The sequence below is a fragment of the Postia placenta genome (genome assembly GCF_002117355.1).
Source record: "Postia placenta MAD-698-R-SB12 unplaced genomic scaffold POSPLAscaffold_8, whole genome shotgun sequence".
NCBI lineage: Eukaryota > Fungi > Basidiomycota > Agaricomycetes > Polyporales > Adustoporiaceae > Rhodonia > Rhodonia placenta.
The window spans coordinates 1,453,768-1,479,087 of NW_020169839.1; the positions used below are offsets into that span (position 1 = coordinate 1,453,768).

Below are 25,320 nucleotides of genomic sequence, written 5' to 3' on the forward strand. Positions count from 1 at the left end.
TCACTGCATCTGCGTGAGTAATAGCACACGATGGACTTTGCCACAGGGATTCCTGTTGTACAACAGCTGCGATAGGATGCGGCGGCATACTGTACTGTACTAGGTCGATGAATATGGATATGTGGTGTCGGATGGACTGAAGCTGCGCTGCGCGTGCAGGGTGTCATGTACGGATGTTGTAACGAGGAGCTCATTCACAGAGGCCAGGCGATATTATCGCTCTTACATGCCTCTTCCCCTCCCTCGTATGCCACGTATAGGACCACCGCGAACGGCGCCACGCCCTGGAATGTTCTGTCAATTGTAAAGGCCACAGAATAATGAGAGGAAACGCACCCCTCTGCGGCATGCCCCGACCTAACAATTGCCCGAGTTAAATTACAGCCAAACGATCATTTGCGAATCACACACCTCTGTTCCCTGCACCGCTTACATGCGCTCCTCTTGCGCTCCTGCCCGCCTCTCTCGCCTTGTTTTGCTCTTCTTTCACAGCATCTAGCAGCGTGTCTGGTACACGCAAATACTTGATCTGCACGCGTGAAGCGAATTAGTATAGAATCACCATCTGGGAGCTACAGCACCCACCGTGCTCCCCCTGATATAGCATTCCTTCAATTTCCAGAATCGGTCGCCGTCCGCGTTCGTCTGGTACACCTCGCGCAAGGTGATGTTCATAAAGTTATCGCAATTTACGAGATGCCCGTTGAACGTCTCGCCGTTCTTCAGCTCGACCAGCTGCGTATGGTATCATCTGGTATCAATGGTAGAGACCGGAATGGCTGCAGGCGACGCGGGGCTCACCATGGGCTTGTTTTGGGCGGCGTTCAGCAGGGATAGAGGGAGCTGTAACGGGACTTTAAGCTCACTTGGATTCATACGCATCGGCGCTTTGTTATTACCATTTTTCTTGATTGAGATTGTGCACTTCCGCAAAGAGAGGCCGTAGAACGAGACAAGGTGTGCAGCGGAACGTGCAAGGCAGAGTCAAGACGCGTGGCGCGTACCGCATACGCTTCGCGTCGCGGTCACGCCCATCCCACCATCGGCCTCTTTTGATCTTTGAGACAAGGAATTTCGAGCGTCACCCCTCGTTGAGACTGCGAACACCTCGTATTTCCTGTACAATCCGCGGTCAACTCCTGCAAATATGATGTGCACAAGTGCCGCGATGACTATCGGCAAGCGCTGTGGCGAAGGCACAGCGCCTTGGTATTCAGGTACACCAAGAAAAGGAGTACGGCGTTCTCTAATCGCTGTGGGAGTCGTCCTGAATCAACGCATTGAACGCCACAGAAATTAGTGCACGATCTCGTCAAATGTCGAGGTCCGCAGCCCTTGCGGATCGCAGACTTGCGGATGCGCAGCGCTGAGTGCGCAGTTACCATATGCTCTTTCTCTGATTCAGAGATAGCGCTGAAGACGGACGGTAGTGTATAGTTGGCCTTGACGTGTGGTCTACTGGTCTTTCGCCGACGTCCACCACTTCACCTATCGGTAGGACTCCCCCCTCGCTCTTCTCACTCGCGACAGTAGTGGATCGCTTTCCTGCGTGCTGGAATCATGATTATAACCGATGACACCCCGAGCTCTCCGACAAAGGCCCAGCAAGCCCTCTCGGAGGCCCCTGCGCCAGATACTAGGGACAACATGCCACCACCTGCATATCCTGGACCGAGTTCATATCAGAACGCTTTACCATTGCAATCTAGCCAGCCTTTGTTGTCTCCTCAGGCCGACGACTTTGAGTATGAACCTGTAGAACCAGCGGGACGAAGATTCCTGAAAGCCTTTGCGCTCGCAGCCCTTACCTACTGCGTACTTGGTCTATTCACGCAGGGCACCGTCGCGATTGCGCAGCGAGGGAATCGCCGGGGAGGGGTACGTCTGCTTCCTCTGCCTCACCTCAGAAGAAAGGCATTCAAACACAACTGCAGTGGATTCGCGTTAATCCTCGCATACAGGTCGATCGCGACATGTACGGATGGCCGTTGGTCAGCGATGGCAAGATTGTGCAATGCGTGGCGGGTCGATCAAATTGGGACAACGACTATGCTGGCGTACGGCCGAGCAAATCCTTCGAATTGCCCCTTTCATCCGACGTTCTATATCTGTTCTCTCGCGGGCGCTTGTCTCAAGGGAACGTCCATATCGTCCACGATGCAGATTGGAGAAACCCAAGCAGTGTAAAAGTGGACGTCTCGCTTCACCATGCATCAACGGAGATATTGGACCGGATCAGTGTGTGCCAACTTGAGCGACAGGAAGGGCATTCGGGAGTGGGAATTTTCGTAAGTCCGGATAGCTTGTTCATTTCGGGGAGAGTGGCTGAAAGAATACTATTCATAGACACCCCTGAGATGGCCGTTCTGGTCTGATTCCGCGTTCAGGTTTAATGTCACTGTTCACATTCCAATGACGGATGCTGCTTTGGGTCCTACTCTAGTCTCAGCCCTTGAAACATCTCTTCCACATTTCTACCAGCACGTAGGCGATCTCAATGGCGACGTTATATTCGATTCGCTGTCGCTGAGGTCGACCAACGCCCCGATTCATGTGGAGGTGAGCTCTCAATGTTCGATTCAGCCTGGCGAGTCTGATCCCGTTCATAGTCCGTTTATGCGGAACATGCGGAATTCAGGACGACAAACGATGCCATTGAGGGCAACTTCTATACATCAGACGGCTTGACCTTGATGACGACAAATGCCCCAATCAAGGCGGATGTCGTCCTCTACCACGATGCCAAGGGCAACAGTACTGCTGTCACCATAAAGACGACCAACGAGTACGAGTCACGTCGTAGTCTTTTACTAACCACTCGCTGATCATTTGTCCTAGTCCGATCACCGCCAACGTTCATCTCATATCCAAGGCGCCCGCCTTGACAGGCGGCAATTACAGCGTCGCCGCGCAGACGACCAATGGGCCGTTGCGCCTAAGTTTCCCTGAGTCTGCGCTCGACGCACAGCTCGACGTGCGCGCGCGGACGACGAACGCGATGGCGGATGTGCGCATGCACCGGGCATTCGAGGGCACGTTTGAGCTGCGCACGACAAACGGACACATCGAGGTGCCGTTCGACCAGAATGCGACCGATCCATCGGGGCGGGGCCGCATTCGGCAGCTGTCCGTTTCGCAACGCAACAAACTCGTGACGGGCTGCGTCAACTGGGGAGGGGCTGCGAGCGAGGGGCGTGTTGAAGTACAATCGACGAACGGACCGATTGCGATGTATCTTAATTAGATCTAGGTATGTCACGTCCCTTCTAGGCGACTGCCGCTTGTCTCACTCATGTTTTGTAGGTATAACACAGTCTTTATGTATGGCGTTGTTCCGATACGCGACGGATCTGTAAGAGATAGTGAATGTGTCATTATGGCCCCTCGCCTGTTCTCACAAATTTGTTGCCATACGGCAAGCCGAAGTGGTGCGAGCGTCTGCTATTCCACTCTACCCTCCTCGTGCTTTGATAACAGTCGATCATGAGTACAGTGCGTCAGTATATCCGCCGTGTGGTCGGCAAAACGAGTGCCCTCAATTTGCCTCTAGTGCCGCGCACGGACTGTTCCACCGTGAGCATTCCGGTGTAGTGTCGGTCGTTGAACGGACCAACTTGCGAGAGGCCGAGGACCCGCGTAACGTTGTTCTCTTTGCGCAAATGCGACCGCTCACCTTGGCTGGATCATCTCGAGCCAGTTCATCAGAAGATGTGGCCGCCACAAGCGTCCGTGATCCCGCCTCGGAACTACTCAGGGAACCACGAAAATAGACTATTTGTAGACCGTGAAGCGGTTCGTGCGGTAGATTGACGCAGGTGAGAAGTCGGCGTTTGGCAGATTGGTGGCATAGGGCAGATTGTGGTGTGCTGCCTGAAGGGCACACCATTCAGTCAGTCAACGCTATACGTACAACACTCCGAGGGTTGTCCCTGTTGATCACAGATTTCGTTGGTGCATCCACCGCCACAGAGACCCGAGTACTAACAGCGCGATTGACCGCTCTTGCGCCATACGCTGCACACTCGAAGTTGCTCACCCGACGCGGACTGGCCATGCCGAGAAGCCAACGGCGCTGAACTTTGCCTCGTGCCCAGACCCACCGTATCCGCACCCCACCGCGGTTGGGTGCGGATACGGTGGGTCTGGGTACGAGATAAGGCAAGCTAATAAGCCACGGCGACCGCTTCTTCCCATTTTGGATTTCATCTATTCGCGTTATTCGTTCTGATCTGCAGAGAACGTGTGCGCAGCATGATTGCTTGAAATGGGGCGTTCAACGTTAAACACCAGTCTGGGGTAATTAAGCTCTCGCTAGTCTCGTAACCAGACGTTAGGGGGGAGCGGGGATCACGTGGAGTGTTACTATATCTGGATACGGAGTTCTAAAAAACCCTCCACGACTCCCCCCCTTAACGTCTGGTGAGTTTTGCAGGGAGGGAGGGGGGTATCCGTCACGCCCCGGCGCTTGACGTGCCTGCGGCGCGTCTTGCCTGCGACGCATAGTATGGCTCCCGCTATGTCCACTCTTGCCGAGTTCTCGTACGGTCTTTCGACGCTCTCGGCATCCATCCTCAAGAAAGCCTGTGAGGAAGCAGCAAAAACGCACCAGTACTCATCTGCAGAGACAGAAGCCCCGAGTGGTCGTCAAAGATATCGCTGCCCAAGTCCGAAGCTGGCGGGGAGTCCAGGTCGGAGTCAGAATCGTCAACGACACTGCGTAGCGAGCTCAGCCAAGGGCTCGGATGAATAGACGACATTATGATTATGTAGGTTGGCTACCGTAGCATACATGCGCATACATTGTCTAGCGACTGAGTTTTGAGGTGCGCTGCGCGAGACGCGAGGCGCGTCGGACGCAGTCACGTACGCAAGCAGACGCGAGAGGTAACGGCGTCGTCACCAGTGACTTTGGTGACGCGTGATGGATACCCCCTCCCTCCTTGCAAATTTCACCAGACCTTATAGGCGAGAGTGTGCAGGGGTTTTTAGATCTCCGCCACCCAATTGGGTAATAGCACACGTGATCCGCCTATAAGGTCTGGAAACGAGACTAAGCTCTCGCGTCGCGGCGCGTCAGACAATATTCCCTCGGCGTAGCGCAAATAGTTGATACTCGATGTTCATGTCGCCTGCTAATACTCTGGCATTCTGCCTAGCATTGCTGACTGTTTGCGTCCATTCCCGGGCGCCGACATCTTGTCTGTCCCTCATTAGTTGGGGCTCTTTCTTTGCCCGACTTCACGTAATCCAATGTGTATCTACAATGATTTGCCGTATGCCGAACGAGATAGCATCGGATCGATGATGGGGAAACGTGTGAATCGTAACCCCGGTCCCTCAAAATCAGTGCCAGCGCACCTGCCCTCTCTTTCCTTAACCACCACGTCCTCGCGGTCATTGAGTATATAACCTCTTGCTCACCACCGGTGTTTTCATCGTCTCTCACCACATCTCTAGTCTGTTTGAGACTACTGCATGTTCTCTAACCAACTAGGTAGCCCTCACAATCCACACCGAGGCTCAAAGCACACCTGTGGCGACGCGATATATCACCATTAAATACCAGTTCTTCCCGTCGTATTCAACTCTCAACTATGGCATCTTACACGAACTCGTCGGGTCTCAACACTCCCGAGTCTGAGCTCGAGTCAATTCTTCCCGTCCACCCGACCTCTGCTCGTCGCCCTTACCCGATCGTCGTGCAGTCTGATTTGACTTCATACTCGGACGAGTTCATCACTTCAAAGTTCACCAGCCGTAACGCGGACGTTTCGGTGACCGGTGGTCAGTACATCGTAACTCCTTCCCTGAAGGAGTATGAGTTCCAGACTGCTCGCAAAGTGTCCAAGACCGGGTGAGCATAGCGCACGCCTCATTCATGCGAGCGTACTGACGCTTAGTTTCATCAGACTGATGATGGTCGGCTGGGGTGGTAACAACGGGTCTACCCTGTCCGCGACTATCCTCGCCAACCGTCACAACATCATCTGGCGCACCAAGTCCGGCGTCCAGCAACCTAACTACATTGGTTCTCTGCTCCGTGCGTCCACAGTCCGCCTCGGAAGCGACCCGTCGACGGGCAAGGACATCCATGTCCCCGTCTCCGATGTCCTACCCATGGTGCACCCGAACGACCTCGTGCTTGGCGGGTGGGACATTTCTGGCTCGCGCATGGACGAGGCGATGAAGCGTGCGCAGGTGCTCGACTGGGACCTGCAGCGACAGGTCGTGCCGCACATGGCCGCACTCGGCAAGCCGCTGCCGTCGGTCTACTACCCCGACTTCATTGCGGCCAACCAGGAGGCGCGTGCCGACAACGTCATTCCGGGCAAGGACAAGCTGGCGCACCTTGAGCACATTCGCGCCGACATCCGCCGCTTCAAGCAGACCCACGGACTCGACCGCGTCGTCGTGTTCTGGACAGCGAACACGGAGCGATACAGCGAGATTATCCCGGGTGTGAACGACACGGCGGATGCGCTGCTCGCCGCGATAAAAGCGTCCCACCCAGAGGTGTCGCCGTCGACCCTTTTCGCGGTCGCATCGATTCTAGAAGGCGAGCCGTTCGTGAACGGTGCCCCTCAGAACACGTTCGTGCCGGGCGCGATCGAGCTCGCGGAGCTTCACAAGTCATTCATCGGCGGTGACGATCTCAAGTCCGGGCAGACGAAGCTCAAGTCTGTCTTCGCTGAGTTCCTTGTGAATGCAGGCATCAAGCCGCTCTCGATTGCGTCTTACAACCACCTGGGCAACAACGATGGGCACAACCTGTCGGCCGAGCCGCAGTTCAAGAGCAAGGAGATTAGCAAGAGTAGCGTGGTGGACGACATGGTGAATGCGAACGCGCTGCTGTTCAAGCCGGCGTCGGAGGAGGCCAAGGCCAAGGGCGGCAAGGCCGCGAAGGGCGAGCACCCGGACCATATCGTGGTGATCAAGTATGTCCCTGCGGTTGGCGACTCCAAGCGCGCGATCGACGAGTACTACTCGGAGATTTTCTGCGGTGGCCGCTCGACAATCAACATCTTCAATGAGTGTGAAGTGAGTACTCCCTTGCCCAATATTGGTTGCACGCGCTGACGATGGTCACAGGACTCGCTGCTGGCGACGCCTCTCATTCTTGACCTCGCGATCCTCACGGAGCTGCTCACCCGTGTCAAGTACCGTAATGTTTCCGCTGGTCAGGCTGAGTTTGCGCCGCTGTACTCGGTGCTCTCGCTGCTTTCGTACATGCTCAAGGCGCCCCTCGTCAAGCCAGGTATGTTTACCGCACAGGCTATTTTGTGTACAGCTTGCTTACGATCGTCTGATAGGCACGGATGTCGTCAACAGCCTGAACAGGCAGCGCAACGCGCTCGAGTCTTTCCTGAAGGCCTGCATCGGTCTTGAGGGCAGCAGCGACCTCTTGCTGGAGACGCGCATTTGGTAGATTGTGACAGAAGGCAGCGCATGAGGTTCTCAACAACCCGTGATACCCGTTGCAGCAGCGGCCGTGTCGTCATTCATCCGACAGTCCCAAGTAGTTTCATGAACTTCCTACATGTACCGTGCAATTTAGACACAATACATCGTGGTCTTCCGTGCGTGTTGGTATTGATAATCCTCATCAAACATGTCCACCCATCGCATAGAAAGTCAAGGGTAATGTGTGAGAGCGGTACAGTATCAAATCAGTCTTGGCTTGTCAGAGCAGATGAGGCATCAATGAATATGGTCAAATGAAATATTAACGTTGGTACTAGGGAATCTCTATGTAAATCTTCGCTGAGATTTCAGACTGCATTCTTGCCTTGTTAGGACGAGAATCATGCTTTTCAAGGCTTCAGATGTGCGCGTGACGCGAGTAATTTCACCAGCGGTGGATTCTGACGCAGACGTGTGTGATTCTCTCGGAGTACAGATAGTTGTTACACTTGGTTCTCTTCCACTTGGCATTTGCGCTGTCACTCTGAGGAAGGGCATCAGTATATGATTGCTGTGGAAAAGTCAACGCGCGTCTCACCGAAATTGATCACTTGCGATTGAGGTCATGAGTCCAAGGCGCAGCCGTAAACGTCCTGCGCAACCCTACGCCAATTGGACTTGTCAACTGCGTAGGCCTCTGCATACTCGACCTCGAGGTGATGGAGCCGCTTGCCCACGATAACCAAACTATGTAGGGGCTCGCCATAGATGTCAGCTGGCTGTGCCAGGAGCTCATCCAAGGTCCCACAGACAATCCGTTGTTCGTCCCCTCCTCCCACACGCGACAGCGCCATGGCTAGGGTGTTTGCAGGATGCAGGACGCCGGTTTGTCGCGACTCCTCGACTTCCACGAGCTGTGATACCGCCTGTGGGATCGACATATATCGCGGAGGCTCGTAAATTTTCCTTCCCCTGGTATATATTGAGCAAAACGGACAAGGACCCGGCAGGTGCAGCCGTACCTTGCCAAGTTCTCCTCGCTTTGCTCCTTCACCTTGATGTCGAGCAGGACCAATGTGTGCATCCCTAGGTTCGTGTTTTCGGCTATCCGGTCGTAGAAACTATCCGGCTTCCATGTGTTGGTGAAGAACACCAGCGATACCGTCTGTCCGAAGTTGTACAGTTGTAGACCGCAGGCACCGATAGCATTCATGATGGACGCATTGTGGATGACGCGGGTGGGGATATTCAGCGCGCGGGCGCGAAGTACGATGTCGGTGTGCGTAGTTGCGCTACACGATTCAATAAATGGTTTTATACAGTGCCGAAGAATGCTCACCCGTAAGGGTCCCCGACGACTAAAAGTGAGACATCCACCTTGTCTGCATCTCGGAGTATTTCATCGCTTTCCGTTTCGACCATATCACGGTCGGCGAGGATTAAATCTTTCCCATAGAATTCTTCCTTGCGTGATCCGTGTAAGAAACAGGTCGACAAGGTCTAGGTCAGACTAACCAACCGCTCTTTTTGTATCATGAGGATACTAGTATATGCCTCGAGGTATACTCTCGCAGAACCTTTGACGGTCTTCGGACGAGTGTTCAGTTAGGACGAATAGAAGATGGAACTAAGGCGTCGTACCTCCAATCCGCGCACAGTAATATCCTTTTCATCGCACAAGCCAAGCCCAATAAGATAAAACATCTTTTTGAGATTTGTCCACGGACAAAGTTCCATCACAGACCGGTGATCGAGCAATTCGATCAGAATTTCACTCGACAAGGGTTGTCGCGCAAATTGTATCAGAGCTTAATTATTCTGCTTCTTCGTGGGCGCCGACCAGCTCATTCTTGCGCACAGCGTCCAGAAACCCTTCTCGAGTTGTCGAAGATGCAGGCTGCACTGTTCGCTCGGTCTCCAATTGCCCGCAGGGTCGTGGTCCACTCTGTCCGATGCTTAGCCTCGAAGACCATGCCGCCCAAACCACCTGTGAAGGACACATCCCGTTCTCCTGCTCCGCCACCGCAGCCTGCATCCTCTTCGTCGCTTCCCAGCCTTGACTTTGCGCCAGAGGTAGAGGAGGAACGAGAGCGACAGGAGCGAACTGGCGCACGATCGTCAAAGAATTCGCTGTCCAGCATCGAGCGGCGGCGGCGGATGCTCGCACGGGCAGCTCTGGGGGTGTTTCTAGTCGGCGTGGGCGTGGAGACATGGATGATGGGCCGGGAGTGGGACGAAGAGGAACTAAAGGCCAAGAGGATGGTATGCTCTCGTTTGCTGCGTCGGGTTCAAGATCATTTATACTTCGCAGAAACCGGAGGAAGCACCATCCACACGATGGGGTCGTACGAAGGCCAGATTCACTAGCTTCTTCGACGTATGTCCCGTCACACCATTCAACTGTCAATGCACCGCTTACCGTTCATGCAGTTCTTCACTGAGCCCATCTGGCCCGAACTCCTTCCGGGACCGCATCCTGCTATTCCACAAAAGCCGTACACACTGCTTATTTCTATAGACGACCTACTGGTGACGTCAACTTGGGATGTATGTTACCGTCCACTTAACCTGATACCACTAGCGCCCTGACAATGCCTGTAGCGACAGTACGGCTGGCGAACGGCAAAACGTCCTGGCGTGGACTATTTCCTCGGATATCTTTCGCAATTCTTCGAAGTTGTGATTTTTACGACTCAATATAATTATGTGGGCCCGCTTTCTCGTACAAGTCGAGCCATACACTGATGAAGGTCACAGACAGCACAACCTATATTAGATAAGCTAGATCCGTATCAATTCTTCATTTCCTACCGATTATACCGGGATGCATGCCGCTCGATCAACGGCCAACCAGTCAAGGTACGTCGTTGGAAGTTTGATACTTCACGAAGACTAACGGCGCACAGGATCTCACGTACCTCAACCGAGACCTATCAAAAGTTATCCTGCTCGATGCGCACCCAGAGCACGTATCTCCTAACCCAGAAAACGCTATCATCCTTTCCAAGTGGACAGGTGATCCAAAAGACCGAGGACTTGTAGCCATGATTCCGTTCCTTGAATGTGGGTCATCATGACAACCTTTTGCGTTAGAAAGCGACTGACAAGCTATGTAGCGATAGGAATCTTCAAGCCTCCAGACGTCCGCCCCATACTGGATGCCTATCATGGGAAGGATATAGCCTTGGAATATGCCAAGAAGGAGGCTGAGATGAAGAGCAAGCACATCGAGGATTGGGAGAAAAATAAGAAAGGCCATCTGGCGAATTCCTTTACTCTGAGCAGCCTCTTTGGTAGCTCGGGTCAGGCGAGTGTTCTGTTCGACAGCCATGATGCCCAGCAGTGACAAATACTTCCAGCAGACATCTCCTATCCCTCCGACGTACCTTGAGCAGAAGCGACGCGAGGCTCAACTCCAATATAAGGAGGAACAGGCTTACATCGCTGCAAACAAGGAAAACTTTGAGCGCCTCATCAAAGAAGACCAAGAAGCGATGGCACGAGAAATGGCAGGCAGTACGTTCTGGGGTGCCATCGAGTCGATGGTGCTGGGTACGCCACCACCCAAGAAGGATGGTACGGCGGCTGTTCCCGATAGTGCCAGAGCGAGCCCGTAGGCCAGTCTCGCCTGTCACACCTGGTCGTTTACATCCCCACTCAATGTGCCCACTGTGCATAATTCATCTGGGATCGGTGCCACGGTGCACGGCTGTGTACTGCTGTTGCACCTCTACGTTTCGACTAGGAGCTTTCGTGAACGTTCAGTCTCGATGTTAGTGACGGGCGAGACATGAGTGGGAGTGAATATCGTTACTCGCTAACGGATGCTGTATTCATGAAGGCCATCCGATGATCTACACACAGCTATGCTTTCGCTTCAAAGCAGCGGTCTAGACATCGGGTACAAAGGGAATTGGAGCGTGGTAGACCATGATCAGACCACCGAACGTCGTTATTGGGTAATACCACTGCGTCGGTACGTTAGGCTGGTACTTGACTGGAGCCCGAAGAAAGATTTGCTACAGTTGATCGGTGTATGCGCCTGGCCGTTTCTCTGCAAGGGGCCCAAAGTGAGAATGATTCCTCTGGTCTCGTGTTGCCCATCTGGCAGGCGGAAGATTGGGATCGGTAACTCTCATCAGAACCGTCAGAACAAGAGGTGAACATCACAGTCTAGTGTATGAAGAGAGTATTGGAGTTCTTCCGATGCTGTGTTCAGTGTTCGTCACCCATCACGATACAAGATGAACACACCATGTTATTCAGGCTCAACGAGAAGCGCAAGAATATAATACATTGCCCACAGGCCCATGAGTTCCACCAAGGCAGCCCAATAAATACTTACACTAACATACCTTCCATCATGTCTGCGCCTCAACCCTAAACAGTCCGGACTAACGCCCACCCTTGATCAGTCCGACACCTGTGATGCCGTCCTTGCTGGAATCCTGCTCGAGGTCCATTGGGTCGCTCTCGCCAGCAGCGGGTCTGGGTGACGCGCCTGGATCATCCCCGCAGCCGCAGTCGTACGTCGCGTCGAGATTCGCGCAGTCGAACTCTGGCTTGTGAAGCCGTGCGTTAACCTGGTTGTGCACGACGCACAGCCAAGTTGCCGCCGCCCGCCGCGAGGACGTCTAGCATCGTACCTGGTCAGCTGCCGTGTAAGTCGGGGGTGGGAATGCCGTACCTGCGGCGGAAATTTCTTGAGCAGCTGTTGGAATTCGGCGGCGCACTCGCCGCATGGGTATAGGCGGGAGAAGAGGTGGAAGTAATTGTCGAGAGCATCTCGCTCGTCTTGCGTTGGTTCTTCGGGGTATCGTAGCGTCATTGTGTGCCTAACACAAGTCCATCGTCTCGTTTGCATTTGTATGTTAGGTGCCATTGGGACTTACAGCAGCTTCCATGTTGCTCGGCCAAGCTCTGCTCTGCTCAACAACCCTCGGTGATTGACTGGTGGACTTTGTGGTTGGTACTTACTTCGCGGTCGCGTTACCAAGCTTGGACATAATCACGCCACCCTGGACACCCTTAGCAGGCTTTGCGGGATATGCATGCAAATCCTTCTCGACGCCTCCTTCGCCGAAAAGGTCGCCGGTCCATGGGTCGATATATGCACGGGAGGGTGGATGTAAGAGGGCTACGGTGCCCAACAGAAACTGACATACCAATACTCATCAAGTAATCCATCGCAGTAGACTTGATTGGAATTACTCACAAGGAAAACAATAATGAAGAGAAACGACTTGCTGAATCGTGAAATCATTCTTCGTAGTTGTGCTACAGGGACACAGCTCAGGATCCTCATGCTCGAGCTCGCACCAAAGTAAGAGAGTTATTACCAATGCAATGCTATGCCATCAACCAGATATGTTTTGCAAGAGGCGCACACAGAACAGACCAGATGGTAGTCCCGCCTCGGCCATGGACGGTCGCTGAGAAGCTGACGTAAGTGACCTCATCAACACGTGACAAGCACTCTCAACCTGAAGTTTAAAAGGTATTATCGAGAGTCATGCATCTTATATTTATATCAATTTAGCGGCAATACACCAGTGAATAGAAGCAAAAACATTGAAAGAAACGCCTATTATCCCGTATCAAGCGTGGATATTGGTCTAGTAGTTCGGTGCACTTTGACCGCGTCGCGTCGTATATATTGCGGTCACGTGGACGCGTCAAAGGAATCTGCCCGGCGTCTCCGCGCTCAGCTCTGACTCCTTGACCTTTATCTACATCGCCTCGCTGCAGCGGGAATCCCGAAACACCATGTCTTCAATCTACGTGGACGAGGACAAGGGCTCAGACGAGACTGGAAAAGGCACCCAGGAGCAGCCTTACCAGTCGCTTGCCTACGCGATCTTTACCCACAGCACGACCACAATTCTAATCCGCAAAGATCCTGCAGGCGCGTTCGAGGAGCCGACGCAGTCCGCGCTGAAGAAGGCGAAAAAGGGTGCAGACGGTCTCGAGAAGAAGCGCAAGAAAGCTGAGGAGCTCGCAGAGCGCGAGGCGAAGGAGAAGTCGGAGGAGCGCGAGCGGAGGCAAAGGCTGCTCGAGGAGAGCAAGAAGATCGTGCTCACGGAGGATCCGAGCTTGCCCAGGGCCATAAAGGTCACAATGACTTTGTTTATCGACTGCTCCCTCGTACTGAATGCGTCGTAGGCCAAAATCGGGAACCTCGCGCCGCTGCGATCGAAGCGGGTCCGCACGTCTGGCTGGGTACATCGCCTGCGCGATCAGAACAAGATCATTTTCGTTGTCCTGCGAGATGGCACGGGATATCTTCAATGCGTGCTCTCGGGACAGGTGGTACGCCTCTCAGCCTTACACGCTCGTGTGACTGTCTCACAAGTCGTGTGGTAGGCCCAAACGTATGAAGCACTAACACTGACCTTAGAATCGACCGTGGAGTTGGTTGGGACTCTCCAGGAAGTCCCTGAAGGCAAGACAGCCCCCGGTGGGCATGAACTGATTGTAGATTACTGGAGAGTCCTGGGGGCCTCTCCCGGAGGAGAGGATGCGTTCACGAACCGTCTGAACGAGGTGCGATAGTGGGTTTCGACTGTGAATACAGCCCTTAACAAAACCTGTCATAGAAATCAGATCCTTCTATCCAGGCCGATCTGCGGCATCTCGTCGTCCGCGGCGAGACCGCCTCTGCGGTGCTGAAGCTGCGGGCTGCACTGCTGAGCTCATTCCGGTCGTCGCTTGTCGCACGCGATCTGCTGGAAGTGACACCCCCATGTATGGTACAGACTCAAGTAGAAGGCGGCGCGACTCTGTTCAAGTTCGACTACTACGGCCAGCCTGCTTTCCTCACGCAGAGCTCACAGTTGTATCTGGAGACATGTCTGCCGTCGCTCGGGGACGTATTCTGTGTGCAGGAGAGTTTCCGTGCTGAAAACAGGTTTGTTTGTCTTTTGGTACGGCTGGACCAGAGCAGTGATCGAATCCCAATGTCAATGCCAGTCACACACGCCGTCACCTGAGCGAATATACCCACTTGGAAGCGGAGCTGGCGTTCATCACGTTCGATGATTTGATGGATCACATCGAAGGAGTGGTATGTAACATCGCGGCGCACTTGACGGTGACAGCCATCTCATGCAGTGGATAGATCTGCGATACAGTCGATCGCCTGCTCGAAAACCCGTCGAGCGCCGCACTCATCAAGCAGCTGAACCCGAACTTTACTGCTCCCGCGCGGCCATTCCGCCGCCTCTCGTACGTCGATGCGATCAAGTGGCTCAACGAGCACGGCATCCAACATGAAGCCGAGGATGCGGACGGGAACGTGATCAAGGACGAAAGTGGGAACGCCAAGATGGTCGACCACGCTGTGGGGGACGACATCGCGGAGGCCGCAGAGCGCAGGATGACAGACATCCTCGGGACGCCTGTGTTCCTGTACGGGTTCCCGGCAGAGCTGAAGGCGTTCTACATGAAGAAGATGAAGCGTGAGGGCGAGGAAGGGCCCGTTTGCACGGAGAGCTGTGACTTGCTGATGCCAGGCGTTGGCGAGATTGTCGGTACGTACGGATCGCGGCGCGGGCGGCATGCGGTAGCTGAAGCGTTCTCCAGGTGGATCGATGAGGATATCAGATATGGACGAGTTGCTCGCTGCGTACAAGCGAGAAGGGATCGACCCCGCGCCATACTACTGGTTCACAGACCAGCGCAAATACGGCACCAGCGAGCATGGAGGCTACGGCTTGGGCGTAGAGGTGTGCCTCTTATCCTATCTGGTTGCATCATTCAGCTCACTAGGTGCAGCGTTTCTTGGCATGGCTCGCCAACCGGTACACCGTCCGCGAATGTTCCTTATATCCTAGGTGCGCCTTGCATGATTTTGGGGCTTTCCTCACCTTACTTTATAAATGGAACAGATGGCCTGGTAGGGCCACGCCTTGAGTATGTCAGTGAGATAGTGATGAGGTGGAGCGTGCCGCAGTCATAACGTTGCATAGTGTTGTCGTAACTGATCTCATCATCTGCATATCGATTGTATCCTTGTCTTGCCAGGACTCAAACCGGCGAGTCATATCGCACAACAGTCATATATAAGATATAGGTGCTGATATACCGTTATGCTACTACGAGACGCTTCAAATGGTGAACTCCCTCTCGTGCAACAGCAACAGTATCATACAGAACCCGTTCGGACATCGACTCGGTTCTGGGGCGTAGGCGCCACCGCAGAGAAGCATTGCTCAACGTCGACCTGATCCCCTCAAACGACCGGAACGCTTGCTCAGCCGACGGACGTCGCTCCGGATCTCGCTGCTTCATCACATCGATCAACGGCTGGAGGAACTCCAGCCCCTGATACTTCTGCTACGCCGTCAGCAAGAGCTTCCTTCGAGATCACAGCAGGCAGCGCACCTGTACGAGCTCCTTGTCATACAGGTTGCCCATTGCGAATATGTCCACTTTGAACGCGTCGTAGGGAACATCGAGCGAGAGCTCGGGCACCTCCTTGTCCCTACCTGCAGCGCCAACCACAGAGGGCGACACGCCAGGCGCAAAATGGGTGGACAGGCCGAAGTCGATGAAGTAGTAGCGTACTGGGTGGTCGATGCGGGCAAGGGGAGCAAGCTCGCTGGCGCCATCCCGGGAGTAACCATACCGGACCGGGTGATGTCCGTGGGGGTACAGTGGGCGGCCGTCCATCATGATGTTCATGGCCGCACAATCTCTGGAACATGCGATGTCAGGACTGAGCGTCAGCGCCACAGCGCAAAGAGTCACCGATGTGCGATACGCTGCTCGTGAAGAAACCACAGGCCCTGGCGTAGTGAGTGAGGACTCGGCACAGAAAATGGAGGCGGAATATCATACTTCTAGGCTTTGCCGGACGAACTCGACCGCCTCTCCAACTGCGCCGAACTCCGGATTGTTGAATGGGCGCAGATAGGGCATAACCATGAACGATGCCTTGGGATCGGATGCGTCGTGCATCACCTCAAGAAGAGGAGCGGTGTGATTTCGTAAGTCTGCCAGAAGCTTCGACGAGGATAGAAAAGATGCTATGGCGATTTCCTCCGTGTCATTTCGCGTCACCTTTATTGCAACAAGAGATCCGTCCCTTCGACGAGTTGCATCCATCACGTTGTGCCTCTTTGCGATCACACAGCGTCAGAGATCAGGCTCATCCCAACCTACTAGGATACTGACGTGCAGCATGATCCAGTCCTCGCAGAAGACTGGGTCCAAGTTCGTCCCAAGCCATGACGGTCGCCAATCAGGCGCATAGCGAGCCCTGAACAGATACCCGCGGCTTTGGAAGAAGGGCTGATGGTCTCTCCACATCTCCTCCGCAGGGGCAAGACCGTCGTCTCCGCGCATGGTTGCTGCGGCGATTCGTTTGGCTTGTTCGGGTGTGACATATGCATAAGACGGCAAGCGAGAGTGCTGAGAGCTCATTTGGCACTAGACGAGATGTGAGAGTACTTGGCTCAATATCGAGTACATCCTCTGAATCCTCTGCTCAGCATAAGTGCAACAAATGCACAACATCCACTCTGTTCGGACATGAAGGCGAGGACTTGGCGTTGACCAGTGTTGGCCGTCCGTTGACAAGCGAATACAACGCTTTCCTTTTTCGGACGATCGATCCCCAAAGTGCTTGACCCGCGTTGACCAAGGTTTGCTGCTTCGACCCTCTTCGCCGGTCCCTGCGCGATGCACACGCCTCAACACGCGCCAATTCACGCAGCCCATGATTTGGAAGCACACCCTGTGGAAATGGCCTGCGTGATAGACCCGGTCTGCCAATGCTTTAAGAATCGGATATCTGCCAAGCTCCTGTCGCTCGTCCCAAACTCGCAGCCCCGTCTCTCGCAACTGCTAGTTACAATTACTCTCTATCAGCATGGCCGACAATACCGCATCAAACATTGTGGGGCTAGTCACTGGTGTCTTGGGCATTGCTCTCAGTGTTGTCTCTATAACCTTCACAATGGTCAAGCGGCAGCTGCCATCTACCAAGCTCCGCGAATTCGATGAGGTTTGGGATAAGACGGACGCTCTTCTACGCTCCGCCCTAGAAGAAGGTCTCTTCTTGCACACTAACTACATATCGCTGAATTTACAACTGCTGCGCGGGTACGTTGCACATTGATGCTTCGTTGTGACACTGTCTTAAGTGCGATTTGTAGTATCAAGCGCAAGGCGGAAGATTACCGTGCATCTACTAACGCTGCTAAAACATGGCGTCAAGAACTTGGTCAAATGCGCCAAGGCCTCTCGAAGAAAATCGCCGCTCTGCGTGCAGAGGTTGTGGATATACGAGCTGATGTTTCTGTATGTTCTGCGTTTTTGCACTGTATAATTTATACACACCAACTCAAGACCATCCGTAGACTACGTCGGCTCAAGAACGAGAACGTCTCCGAATGGAAGAACGCCTAGGCAGCCCACCGTCCTCCAACCATGGCGAGCGGAGTATGGACGTTGATCAGGATGTGCAGACGTTGTGCGCCACTCTTGAAGCTGGTAATTAGCCACTCGTGCTCCTCGCCTAGAGCACGTTAATGACTACAACAAATGCAGGGTCTGCGAAATCAGATGAACGTCTATCCCCTGGTCAGACGGACGAGGCTTCTCACCCTGCGGCGTCAGGAGCTGTTTCTGTGGTGCCTGATGGATCTCCGCCCGATGCGAACGATCGGGGACTTGGTGGGGATCCCACTTCGCTAACGTCAGAGCCGTACGTCTCATCTCCTGCAATGACGGTATTTGAGCCTAGCTGTGCGCAAACGCACGACCCACCGCCAGAGCAACTCCGAGAAGCCCTTAAACAATGCCAGGACGCCCTCAATGCTATTGGTCACAGTCACGCGCTTCTGACTCGCTTGCTTCCGCCGGAACGGTCTGTGACGACCTGATTGCTGGAATCTGGGCAGGGCTCTTTGATCCTGTGGATTGTATGATTGGGAAATCAAGAATTAGGCATCCTCTCTGTGTGCTACTGGCGTAACATAACAGAGGACTGCTTGGGAGCAAGAGCTAACGCTGCAACCCTCGCTTCGCTTAGTCGCATCTTCCCCTTTGTCGCGCGTATCATTTCCATTTGTACTGCAACATCGTTGGCGTAGTATTTTCAGATCTTCGATCCGGGTTCCTTTCGTTCTCAGCAAGCAAAACACATCTTCAATCATCTCTAACTCTGAGGCGCTGCGTTTGAACTTGTCTGGAAGAATGTTGTACGCTCAAAGTCCAGATCACTACTACAGCTAGATTTGAGCAACAATGGAAAAGGTTGTATATGCAGTACAGTCCCGAGTAACCCAAAGCGATTGCTGTGTGTATCAGTCCTACAGAATACGTAGTGTACGTCCCACCACAGTACAGTTACACCACGAGACGCTTTAAGTGATAGATACCCTCTCGTGCGACGGCAACAGTATCGTAGAGCACACGTTCTGGCACAGTCTCAGCACAAGAGCGCAATCGCCACCGTAGAGAAATGCTGCAGAGCGTCGTCCTGATCCTATCAAAGTGCAGGACGGCTTCTTCCGCAGACGGACGCCGCTCGGGCTGGCGTTGCTTCGTCTGGTCGATCAGGGCCTGTAGGAACTCCAGCCCGTAGTAGTTCTGCCCCGCCATCAGCGAGGGCACGCTCAGACCTATTTCCGCCTGCTCACCGCGACAGACTCCTTGTCGTACAGGTTGCCCATCGCGAAGATGTCCACCTTGAAAGCGTCGTATGGCGTATGGCACGTCGAGCGAGAGCTCCGGCACCTCCTTGTCTCTGCCTGCCGTGCCGAGGACGTTGTGGTGAAGTCCCTGGAGGAAAGCGCGTGGACATGCCAAAGTCAATCAAGTAGTAGCGCACGGGGTGGTCGATGCGCGCGAGAGGGGGGACGGGGTTCGCGCCGTTGAGCGAGTAGCCACGCCGGACGGGGTGGTGGCCACTTGGATGTAGCGCCCGCGCGTCCATCATGATGTTCATCGCGGCGCAGTCCCTGCAACAAGCCCCTCTCAGTCATGCAGGCAAGCGCAACCATATGAATGCGGTATTACCGATGTGCAACTCGCTGCTCGTGGAGGAACCACAGGCCCTGGTCACAGCATATGCTCAGTGGTTTCCCTCAGCCAAACAGAGAGCCGTACTTGTAGACTCTGTCGGATGAAGTCGACGACCTCGCCAATAGCACCGAACTCAGGGTCGTTGAACGGGCGTAGGTAGGGCATGACCATGAGTGAGGTCTGGGGGTCGAGTGTATCACGGAACACCTCCAGGAGGGGAGGGCAATGATTTCGGGGGTCTGCCATGAGCGTTGAAGACGAGAGGAACGATGCTATTCCGATCTCCTCGTTCCGAGTCTCCTTAATAGCGACGAGGGATCCGTCGTGTTGGCGTATAGCGTCTATCACTTTGTGCCTCTATGTGATAAACGGGTGTAAGGCGATGGGGGTTTTGAGACACTGGAGCGCGTACCTTGAGCATGATAGAGTCCTCGCAGAACGTGGGGTCGAGGTTCGTGCCTAACCATGATGGACACCAGTCTGGTGTGTACCGGGCCCTCAGGACATAGCCGTGCGATCGCAGGTGTGAGTAACGGTCTGTCCAGAATTTCTCGGCAGAAGCGAGGCCAAAGCTGCCCTTCACGGTGGCTTCTGCGTACCGCTGAGCTCGATCGAGCAATACATAGGCAATGGATGGCAGACGAGGATCATCGAGCATCCTGTTCGAACTAGGGCTGCTGAAGGGGATTCACAGTCCCCATCCTTGCGGCCCGGCATAAGTGAAGACTATGCACAACGCCGACTGAGTTCGGCAACGCATTGACCTCGAATGACGAGGTCGGTAAGGGAATACAACGTATACCATTCTGGGACGACCGATCAATGCTGATCACGACGCAGCGGGCCGTATCCTCGACTTCTTGCCCGGTCATTGCGTGAACACGCGGCTACAACATGTCGTGGGGCAGCAAGGATCATATGGGCATCGTCGTCGGCAGAGACGGGCTGCGGGAGTCCACCTATAGGCCCCGCCCCGCCTTGCTACTTATATGGTCCTGCATGCCGTCTAGATCGCATTCAGTGACCCGCTCATAAGCTCTTCCTTACTGCTGCTCGCCGCTATTATCCTCTGGGAACGATCACCAACCTCCATGTCGGACAACACTGTACAACATCCTGGGGGTAGTCACCGGCATCCTGGGTGTCGTCGGGTTTCTCCCTGCGATCATCTACAAGATTATCAAGAACCAACTGCCTTCGACTCAACTATGCATATTCGACAAAGCCTGGGAAGAGACTGATGTGTTCCTACGCTCTCTAGCTGAGGAAGGGCCCTTCTCTGGAAGCAGATACCTAGAAGTAAGGACGACCAATCTACGCAAGTGCGTTCTTCTCTACCCGGCCGTGGCGCTGCCCGACTGACAATCAGCAGCATCAGGGAGCAGGCAGAGGACCTCCGCACACGCGCATATACCGCAAGCAACCTACGGCAAGAGCTGCGTCTGACGTAGGAGGGTCTGTCGGGAAGAATTGCGCTCCTCTGCGTGGGGGTGCGAGATATGCGGGCCGAGGTCTCTGTATGTCAGCATCTCGAACTGCAACCATCTACGCTGACGATGATCTGCAGACCACATCCGCTCGAGAGAGACGCCTTCGGCTGGCCAGACAGCTACAAACCGCGCCTCTAGTGGCCCTGATGAGGCGCGCACCGGTACCGAAGATGACTCACGAACCCTATGCGAGCTGGTGGATCCTACAGGTTGATTACCTTTCATGAATGGTAAACTGAAACACAACCTAATGAGCTGTTCCAGGCAAACGCGACGAGGTGACCGCTAATCAGAAGGATGAGTATGCTCCGCCGGAAGCTGCTGCGCCTGAGACTAGGCGTGCGATACCACCTGAGGCTCCTCCTACTGTGCTTGGCGGATCTACACTGGATTGCGACGACCAAACTCTTCCTGGTGGCGATATCTTCTCGACGTCGACAACCTCATCGTCTTTCTCGCTGTACAACTGGACCGAACCTTCGCCGGCTGATGAGGCTTTACTGTGTATTTGCATGGACGCAAAGTCTGTCTATCCAGTCTTATGTCAGCCGGAGGACTTGCGGTGGCGGCGCCTTGGCAAGCGGTCGTGGCCCATCATAGGAGCGTCAACTGGGTCTTTAGTGCGCAGCATGGATGTACAGTAGAATATGAGCGATGACGCCGTGAGCATGTTATGAAGTAGCGACTTGTTCACAAACGCAACCTGCACCCCTTGTCCTCTCGCACTCGAGACCTATATGTCGGCAGGCATGCACTTTCATGTGATCGCGCCGCGTCTTTGGGCCCTATCCATTTACAAGGCGAGTGTGCTGATCTGGCTTCTAACGTGGTTCCGGCCACAAGTAGCAGGCTCCCTCGACTCGGCCTTCGAGCTCTTTATTTGAAAATGAGAGACAGGTTCTGGACACATTCCGTGGCCCTCGCAGCTCCTGCTCCTGGAAACGCTGCAGCTGACCGAGCGCGACTTGCGCGCCGTCGGCCGCCGTCTTGTTCTACATGGATATCCCGGAGCCTGCGCAGGTTGAAGTCGGAAGTGCATGTCATTTTGCCGCAAGGGGACTAGCGATCTCGCCCTCTCCGCTCGTCTGCTTCCGCCGGAGACGATATCGGTGACAATTTGACTGGTTGTTTCGTCCACCGGGGATGTCGAGGCTAGCACTTGGTGCATGCTGAAGCTGCTATGCACTGTCCATGAGACTCGATGCACCTGTGAAGTTCATCGAGCAGCCTGTGCCTCGGGATGATCAAGTTCTAGAGTGAGTTAGTGGTGCTCAGGGCCAAGCTCGGGCACAAACCCCTGATTTTCGACGGCCTCATCAGGTCCTCAAACGTGGAGCGTGCTGGCCCACGCACCGATACAGGTCATTTTCGCGTCGGCCTCAGTGAGCTTGATCGAGCGCGTCAATGCGAAGCTCATAATGAAAGAGACGCCGAGCTTTCCCGCTGCGGCGGAGCTGGCTTCTTTCGCATCAGCGCTTTCAATGAGCGAGTCGAAGGTGGACATCCTCAGCGAAGGCCAGCGATAGTTATATGGCAGCAACCAGTAAGGTGCATAACGGAGCCGGGCCCTCGAGGGCTTCCGAGGGCTTGGGCCGGGCTATATGCGCCTTGGTCGTGCAGGGCTCCGGCCCGGGGTTTAGGCTTCAAAGCCCGGCTGTAGACAACACTTGTGTGAGCACGGCGACAGTCTACTTCGTGATATGGGCTTCGAGTCAAAGAGAAGATTACATATCGCGTTTTCGGCATTATGGTCACATTTACCGAATAGGTGTCATGATCTTAACGTAGTGTACATCCGACCACAATCATGTCACACCACGAGACGCATCAAATGACGAATGCCCTCTCGTGCGACAGCAACGGTGTCGTAGAGAACACATTCGGACACAGTCTCAGTGCGAGAGCGCAAGCGCCATCGTAGAGAAATAATGCTGAGCGTCGACCTGATCCTATCAAACTGCAGGAAGGCTTCTTCAGCAGATGGACGCCGCTCAGGCTGGCGTTGCTTCATCTGATCGATCAGGGGTTGTAGGAACTCCAGTCCGTAATATTTCTGCCGCATATAGTCAGTCGAGGGGCGCTCAGGACAGTCGCTGCAAGTTCACCTGCACGAACTCCTTGTCGTATAGGTTACCCATTGCGAAAATGTCCACCCTGAACGCATCGTACGGCACGTCGAGCGAGAGCTCCGGCACCTCCTTGTCTCTACCTGCCGTGCCGAGGACGCACGATGAGGTTCCTGGAGGAAAGCGCGTGGACATGCCGAAGTCAATCAAGTAGTAGCGCACGGGGTGGTCGATGCGCGCGAGAGGGGTGACGGGGTTCGCGCCGTTGAGCGAGTAACCACGCCGGACGGGATGGTGGCCATTTAGATATAGCGCGCGTCCGTCCATCATAATATTCATGGCGGTGCAGTCTCTGATACGTGTCGTGTGAGATTCAAGAGGTTTTGTGGGAACTGAAATTACTTGCCGATGTGCGACGCGCTGTTCATGGAGGAACCACAAGCCCTAGTCAGGATGAGTGCAAAATCGGTATTGTAATCGTATCCGAGGGCCATACCTCCAGGCTCTGCCGCACAAAGTCAACTACTTCGCCGCTCGCGCCGAACTCGGGATCGTTGAATGGGCGCATGTATGGCGTCACCATGAGTGACATTTCAGGATCGAGTGGATCTAGCATAACCTCGAGCAGAGGTATGCAATGGTTCCTGTGATCACTCATGAGCTTCAGAGATGATAGAAAAGTCGATATCGCGATCTCCTCAGTGTCGTTTCGAGTCGCTTTGATGGCGACGAGAAGGCCATCTCGTTGACGAATGGCATCAATCACATTGTGCTTCTGCATTAACCATATTTCAGACACGTTATTGCAGAATGAATGATGGAATTACTCACGCTCACCATGATTGAGTCTTCGCAGTACGTGGGGTCCAGATTGGTGCCTAACCATGATGGACGCCAGTTCGGTCTGTAACGGGCCCTCAGGACGTACTCGCGAGATTGGAGATGCGGTTGATGGTCCCGCCAGAACTTCTCCGCAGGCGAAAGGCCAAAGCTTCCCTTCACTGTAGCTTCTGCATACCGTTGAGATTCCTCGAGCGAAACATAGGCAATTGATGGTAGGCGAGGCTGATCGTTGCACATTTGCGAGTCGAAAGTCGACGAATGACTATTTGCAAACACATTTGTGCTTTCGTACATAAGTGCGGTCTCCACATAACGCCGTCCCTGTTTGAATATGCATTGACCGAGGTTTGCTGTTAACAAGGTTGGCAAGGAGAAACAACATATACCATTTCGGGACGATCGATCAAGTTGATCTCAAGGTATTTGACTGTGAGTTGACGCTTCTGCTGGTCCCTGCTTGATGGATACAACTCAACACGCCTTCATCATGTCGACGGAAAACAATGAGCGCATGGTCAATCCTATCTTAGCAGATGGTCTGCTCATGCGCAGCTACGGACCTCGGACTACCGACGGATATATGGCCTAAGATATCTGCAAGTCTGTCACCGTTCAGCTGCTGATCACCTCGATTGCACCCCTCAGACCCGCCGCAATCTTTCCGCCTTCCGTTATATGCTGACCTGCATTATGGCCAACGACGCGATATACAATTTCCTCGGTGTCGTTACTGGCGTCTTAGGCGTCGTCGCTCCCATTATCGCTATCATTCACAAGCAATTGCCTTCAAACACGCTACGCAAGTTCGACGATCTTTGGGAAGAAACGGACTCACTGTTGCGCTCTGTCTCTGAAGAAGGTCTATTTTCTGGTAGTACCTTCTTGTCTGCCAGAACAAGTAAGCTGTCCGAGTAAGTACATTGACATGTTACGCGACTCTTTCTTATCCTATCTTAGCATTCACGAGCGGGCGGAAAATGTCCGGATTCGTTCATATGCAGCAAAAACAATAGTGCAGCAATACGTTCAATTGTGTAGAGGTTTGTCGGGCAAAATCGCTCTTCTGACCGCCGAAGTACTGGATATACGAGCTGAAGTTTTTGTATGTCACTCATCCGCAAATGCGACATTGGGTCTGACACGTTTTGCGTAGACCGTCTCGGCTCAAGAGCGCGAACGGGTACGACAATCCACATCCTCCAACTCTCGAGTGTCGGACGTTAATCCTGAAGACGACTCGCGGACTTTGTGCTCGAGGGTCGATGTCACAAGTCTGTGTCTTTTTATTGCCGTTATCATGAAGCCTAAGTAGAGTTGATGTTGCAGATGAGAAATGCGAAGATGCGGAGGCCTCATCCTCTGGCGAAGACAACCAAGAGTTTGAGTCGGAGTCTGAGCCAGCTGCCACTGGATCTGTCGCCACAACATCTGAGGGAGATTCTAACAACCAGACACTTTATGGAGTCCGTCGCTCTTTGCTGCAGATGGCT

At 54.0% G+C, this 25,320-nt stretch overlaps 8 protein-coding genes across 8 annotated transcripts; 4 read left to right on the forward strand and 4 right to left on the reverse strand.

Annotated features, from left to right (window-relative positions):
* Positions 1-403: 403 nt before the first annotated feature.
* Positions 404-846, reverse strand: POSPLADRAFT_1097092 (hypothetical protein; the record flags this gene model as incomplete). The annotated part of the gene is made up of 3 exons (XM_024483140.1): positions 404-529; positions 586-735; positions 802-846. Coding segments are annotated over 3 exons (321 nt in total), but the record flags the coding sequence as incomplete, so codon positions are not given.
* Positions 847-1,560: 714 nt separating this feature from the next.
* On the forward strand, positions 1,561-3,770 carry POSPLADRAFT_1047004 (hypothetical protein; the record flags this gene model as incomplete). The annotated part of the gene is made up of 8 exons (XM_024479179.1): positions 1,561-1,878; positions 1,935-2,288; positions 2,347-2,559; positions 2,584-2,612; positions 2,639-2,785; positions 2,839-3,231; positions 3,271-3,299; positions 3,502-3,770. The coding sequence occupies 8 exons, from the start codon at positions 1,561-1,563 to the stop codon at positions 3,768-3,770; spliced, it is 1,752 nt and encodes a 583-aa protein (XP_024338515.1).
* A 1,614-nt stretch (positions 3,771-5,384) lies between these two features.
* Positions 5,385-7,581, forward strand: POSPLADRAFT_1181772 (hypothetical protein). Its single transcript, XM_024488867.1, has 4 exons — positions 5,385-5,854; positions 5,910-7,038; positions 7,090-7,255; positions 7,311-7,581. Exons 1-4 carry the CDS (start codon positions 5,595-5,597, stop codon positions 7,424-7,426), a joined length of 1,671 nt encoding a protein of 556 aa, XP_024338516.1. The 5' UTR covers positions 5,385-5,594; the 3' UTR covers positions 7,427-7,581.
* Positions 7,582-8,024: 443 nt separating this feature from the next.
* On the reverse strand, positions 8,025-9,105 carry POSPLADRAFT_1144321 (hypothetical protein; the record flags this gene model as incomplete). The annotated part of the gene is made up of 5 exons (XM_024485691.1): positions 8,025-8,367; positions 8,424-8,693; positions 8,741-8,865; positions 8,917-8,988; positions 9,043-9,105. The coding sequence occupies 5 exons, from the start codon at positions 9,103-9,105 to the stop codon at positions 8,025-8,027; spliced, it is 873 nt and encodes a 290-aa protein (XP_024338517.1).
* Positions 9,106-9,372: 267 nt separating this feature from the next.
* Positions 9,373-11,018, forward strand: POSPLADRAFT_1144864 (hypothetical protein; the record flags this gene model as incomplete). The annotated part of the gene is made up of 8 exons (XM_024485736.1): positions 9,373-9,663; positions 9,713-9,778; positions 9,832-9,948; positions 10,003-10,107; positions 10,159-10,260; positions 10,308-10,464; positions 10,518-10,714; positions 10,764-11,018. The coding sequence occupies 8 exons, from the start codon at positions 9,373-9,375 to the stop codon at positions 11,016-11,018; spliced, it is 1,290 nt and encodes a 429-aa protein (XP_024338518.1).
* A 777-nt stretch (positions 11,019-11,795) lies between these two features.
* Positions 11,796-12,664, reverse strand: POSPLADRAFT_1066272 (hypothetical protein; the record flags this gene model as incomplete). Its single annotated transcript, XM_024482055.1, has 5 exons — positions 11,796-12,035; positions 12,089-12,236; positions 12,294-12,326; positions 12,379-12,557; positions 12,617-12,664. 5 exons carry the CDS (start codon positions 12,662-12,664, stop codon positions 11,796-11,798), a joined length of 648 nt encoding a protein of 215 aa, XP_024338519.1.
* Positions 12,665-13,167: 503 nt separating this feature from the next.
* On the forward strand, positions 13,168-15,493 carry POSPLADRAFT_1181784 (hypothetical protein; the record flags this gene model as incomplete). The annotated part of the gene is made up of 9 exons (XM_024488868.1): positions 13,168-13,512; positions 13,564-13,710; positions 13,765-13,944; positions 13,998-14,308; positions 14,371-14,464; positions 14,519-14,930; positions 14,983-15,125; positions 15,175-15,233; positions 15,288-15,493. 9 exons carry the CDS (start codon positions 13,168-13,170, stop codon positions 15,310-15,312), a joined length of 1,716 nt encoding a protein of 571 aa, XP_024338520.1. The 3' UTR covers positions 15,313-15,493.
* On the reverse strand, positions 15,487-24,067 carry POSPLADRAFT_1144317 (hypothetical protein; the record flags this gene model as incomplete). The annotated part of the gene is made up of 5 exons (XM_024485688.1): positions 15,487-15,732; positions 15,784-16,096; positions 19,426-19,463; positions 23,484-23,762; positions 23,819-24,067. 5 exons carry the CDS (start codon positions 24,065-24,067, stop codon positions 15,487-15,489), a joined length of 1,125 nt encoding a protein of 374 aa, XP_024338521.1.
* Between the last annotated feature and the right edge of the window lie 1,253 nt (positions 24,068-25,320).